This window comes from Mesitornis unicolor, unplaced genomic scaffold, assembly GCF_000695765.1.
Source record: "Mesitornis unicolor isolate BGI_N332 unplaced genomic scaffold, ASM69576v1 scaffold33024, whole genome shotgun sequence".
NCBI lineage: Eukaryota > Metazoa > Chordata > Aves > Mesitornithiformes > Mesitornithidae > Mesitornis > Mesitornis unicolor.
This window is the reverse complement of record NW_010179936.1, coordinates 1-3987: the sequence shown is the minus strand read 5'-3', so window position 1 is coordinate 3987 and position 3987 is coordinate 1. Positions and strand designations below refer to the sequence as shown.

Here is a 3987-nt window from a genome sequence, read left to right as displayed (position 1 = left end):
GTAGGGCGGGCGGTAACGGCCCCGGTACGGGCTGGGGCCGTTGTGTGGGCAGAGGAGAGCAACCGGGCTCCATAAAACCAGTCTGGGTGGGACCGGACCCGTGCGCTGCGTGCCACGTCCTGCAGCAACGCCCGGGAGACGCTGGCAGCGCTCTGGATGTGGCTGTCACCCCTCGGTCACTCTGGGATCCCCGGTTTTGCTCATGCTCCTGCCAGAAGCTTAAAGGTGAATTGTTACTGCTGCGTCCGAACAACAACATTTAGTAGTCAAATATCTCTGGTTTGCTGGGGTTTGAATAAACTTACAGAAGACAAGAAGCATCGTGAAGTCAATTAAATTAACAGTCGGATATAAGATAATTAACTCAGCTCTCATCACCAGGATGAGATCAGCCATAACTTCCTACCCAAGCCGGACAATTCGTGAATCTGATTTTTGCCACTGGCAATTTTAACGCCACTGACCATTTTTAATTAATAGTTAACCAGCAAATCTCAATACCTATCTCTCTGTTCAAAGTCCACCTGAAAGCCACGCTGGAATTTACTTTTCTGTCATGGAAACAAACTGCAGCTCCCTAAGCCAAAATCCGTCAGTCGCCGGAGCACTGATGGCTTCACGTGGCTGCAGAGGAGGTCACGGTCTTCCCGCTGGGGTTGACACTTGGTGTGTTAATCTGTCGCATTGTTCTTTTCCTGCAGCTGACAGAGTTGTTGCAGTCGTATGCGGCCTCCTTCAGAGACCCCCTGATGCTCCAGCCCCCAGAGTGGTTTAAAGCGTTCATTTATTGCGAAGCCTTCTTGCAGATGCCTTTCTTCCCCGTCGCAGCGTACGCCTTCCTGAAAGGTTGGTGTGAACCAAGTGTGAGAACGTGTCCTGTGCAGCGTTTCTGCGTCACGCTAAATCATTTTCCTGGGTTGCTACTGGTACCCATTTTTTTCTGCTTGCTGTGTAACGTGGGTAAATGGCTCATCCCACAGTTACTATGCTAACCTAAAAGCCACTGAATTCTGCTTGTTTCAAAATACTTAAGTATCATTTCCTTTTTTCTTCTGTACAGGTGGCTGCAAATGGATAAGGACTCCTGCAATTATCTACTCCACCCATGTTGCCACAACGCTGTGCGCGATCCTTGCGCACATCCTGTTCCACGACTTCTCCAAGTCGGAGCACTTGGGACCTCAGACGCAGCGCGAGCGCCTGGTTCTGCTCTCGATATACCTGCCCTACCTGCTGATACCGCTCCTGATCCTTTTCACCATGCTCTACAACCCCCACTATAACCACGTGGAGAAGAGGAAAAGGAAGTAACGCCCTTAACACTTGGAAGCACGACACTCGCGCTGGTTCGGATGCCTCTGGGACAAACATCTGGCTCGCGGCCTTGGCTGCAGCTGCCATCCCCAGAACATCTGGCTCCTGCGAGGGGAATGGGGATGGGGTTTGAGTTTCCAGCTCCCTCCATCACACCCAGCTCTGCAGGCGCCTGCTCCATTCCAGCGGTTTCTGGGCACACTCGGGCGATGGGACCTCGCTCCTCTCCGCTGACAGTTTTGTCACAGAAAATGAACTTTTAACCATGTGGGGTGTGATGGGGGAAACGGCAGCTGATGCTTCTCTTTCTTTTTTCTAAAATGCCTGTTAGAAAACCACTCTGTGTCTTCCAGGAGCATATTCTACAAAATCCATAGTCTGAACCCGAGTCTATCCAGATTTGCAAAGCTGTGCTTTCGGAGCATTTCAAATCACGCAATAACTCTCAACTTCCTCACCCTTTCCTTTAAAATTCCACCTGCCTCTGCTCTGCTTCAATTCTGATTAATCCTAAATGTCTGATCAGTGAGAAATGTGCCAAAATCTGGATTTATGAATCCTTAATCTTTGTTTGACAGTGACACTTCCTGGGGGATTGTGAAGATCTTCAGAAGTTGTAAACAAGGATTTGTACATTTCTCTTCCTCAAAATCACTTTTAATATGGAAATAAATAACTAAACGCATTAAACTGCACTTAAACTTCTTAACGGGATGAGTAAAAGGAACTTCCAGTGGCCATGAGACCGTAGATAGTTCACACAGTAAATACAAGTTACAGTAAACAAGACGCGTGGCTCAGAGAAATTCTGGGCTTTGTTCTAATTCCATAGATAAAATAGTTTGGTCAATATTCACTGCTGTGCTCGTGTCCTGTCCTATGAGAAATGCTACGTACAGGAAAACCTTGACCCTGTCCAGGGAGCTGTGCACTCCAGCTCAGAAATAACACAGCAGAAGCACCCGATTCTGGTATACCCAGAAAGTCTGAAAACAATAATTTATTGATTAGTTTTTTTTGAAAGAGCTGTACAATTCAAAAAGTGACAGAACGTAGCAACAGCAGCACCAATTCAACTCCAGTGCGAATCAGAGCTACTGACTGTACAAAGCGTCTATAAAATCAAAGGACAGAACAGTCTACACCTGTTAGAGAGCCCTCCTTATTGCCACACTGAATTAAAAGACACTTCCATGAGTACAAACCATCTCTTCATTCATACACAGTGAAAAGATTGCATATTTATGGAATCAGCAAGGTTCTGGAATGGTCAAGTTTCCATGTTAGTTCGTTTTTATTCCGAAATCCTCTATTTCTGAAAAATGAATTGGTCGATGAACTCGTTCTGGTCTGCTTCAATTTTACACAGAGTCTCGTACTCGATTCGGTACCTGGAGTTCAAAGCAGGCGGTTACCAGCTGCTCCCTGGGCTTGGGTGCCACCGATGGTGACAGTGGCTTCCCAGCTTATGCGACGCCCAACAGCACTTAACAAACCTCACCTTTCCAGCTGCGTCTTCTTCTCTACTATTAAAGCCTGAAGTTGCTGTTCCTGAGCTTCTCTCTGCTTTGCTACAGACTTCAGCAAATTCCGTGCGCCGATGGCCTGTCAAGAGGGGACAGCAAATGAGGTAGGGAACAAAACTGAGCGGGGGTGGCCGCTCCTGCAGGCAGGCGAGCTCTGCTTGTAATTTTTTCCCAAGAACAAATAGGGAAAAAGTAATTACCTACAATTGTGCTACACATTAACTGCTATTTCCACAATAACATGGGAAAAACCCACACCACTCGGTGACACGTAGAAAGGCATAAAGACAACTTCAAAGGTAGCCACAGAGCTATTCACCCATCTGGCCTTTAGAAAGTCCTGCTCCTCCTCACAGAGCCTCTTGAGGACTAACTTCTACTAACAGGAATGATTAAAAAATGCATGTTCTATTGAAGTGCAAATGGATAACAAGCAGGAATAGCCGGACTGTTAAATAATATTTAATAATGAGCATTGTGACACAGGAGGGTGCCTGTGAGAGTTCTCTAGGCGTTAATATCGGTGATAAAGGCCCACACGTCCACGCTGCAGACAGATGCACAGAACTGCCACAGAAATTCCTGTATGCTGCCGGCAGGAAAAGGTTCCTCATGCCGTAAAAGGAGGGAGGAGAGATCTGGTGTTTCATGCACAGAGTACACAGAGATTAATCGCACGGTACCTTCATCTTCTCGATTTCGGCAGCTTTTGCCAGTTGATCCACAAGTTCGATTAAGGTGCCCACTGTTTTTTGGAATTCTACGATTTCTGCAAAGAAAAGAAAACGGCAATAGCATTCAAAACAGCCCTGAAGACGACTGCTGCTCCTGCTGCACGCTGCAATCTTTAGATGCGGCTTAATTCTTAGGAATGACTGTAAACAAGTACACGTTAAGATTTTCCTCGCTACCAGCCAGGCTACAAAAAGAGTAAGAGAAAAGCCCTGAAGTGCCCCTGGGAGCCCTCTGTGCTGCTCCCCCAGGCTTCAGGGGCGCTCAGCGGGGCTGTCACGGCCACCCCGCGTCAGAACGCGCTGCGGTGCGGGCGGGCACCGGGGGTTCCGGGGGCACTCACTGTCCAGGAAGGCCCTGCACTCCTCGCGGAGCTGCGCCGTCTGCTGCGCCGCCTCTGGGTCGAGGACCCGCA

The 3987-nt window shown here is 48.1% G+C and overlaps 2 protein-coding genes across 2 annotated transcripts; one reads left to right on the top strand and one right to left on the bottom strand.

Annotated features, from left to right (window-relative positions):
• Positions 1-701: 701 nt before the first annotated feature.
• On the top strand, positions 702-1311 carry TMEM97 (transmembrane protein 97; the record flags this gene model as incomplete). Its single annotated transcript, XM_010182953.1, has 2 exons — positions 702-846; positions 1061-1311. Coding segments are annotated over 2 exons (396 nt in total), but the record flags the coding sequence as incomplete, so codon positions are not given.
• Positions 1312-2623: 1312 nt separating this feature from the next.
• On the bottom strand, positions 2624-3982 carry IFT20 (intraflagellar transport 20; the record flags this gene model as incomplete). The annotated part of the gene is made up of 4 exons (XM_010182952.1): positions 2624-2705; positions 2816-2919; positions 3524-3609; positions 3916-3982. Coding segments are annotated over 4 exons (339 nt in total), but the record flags the coding sequence as incomplete, so codon positions are not given.
• Positions 3983-3987: the final 5 nt, after the last annotated feature.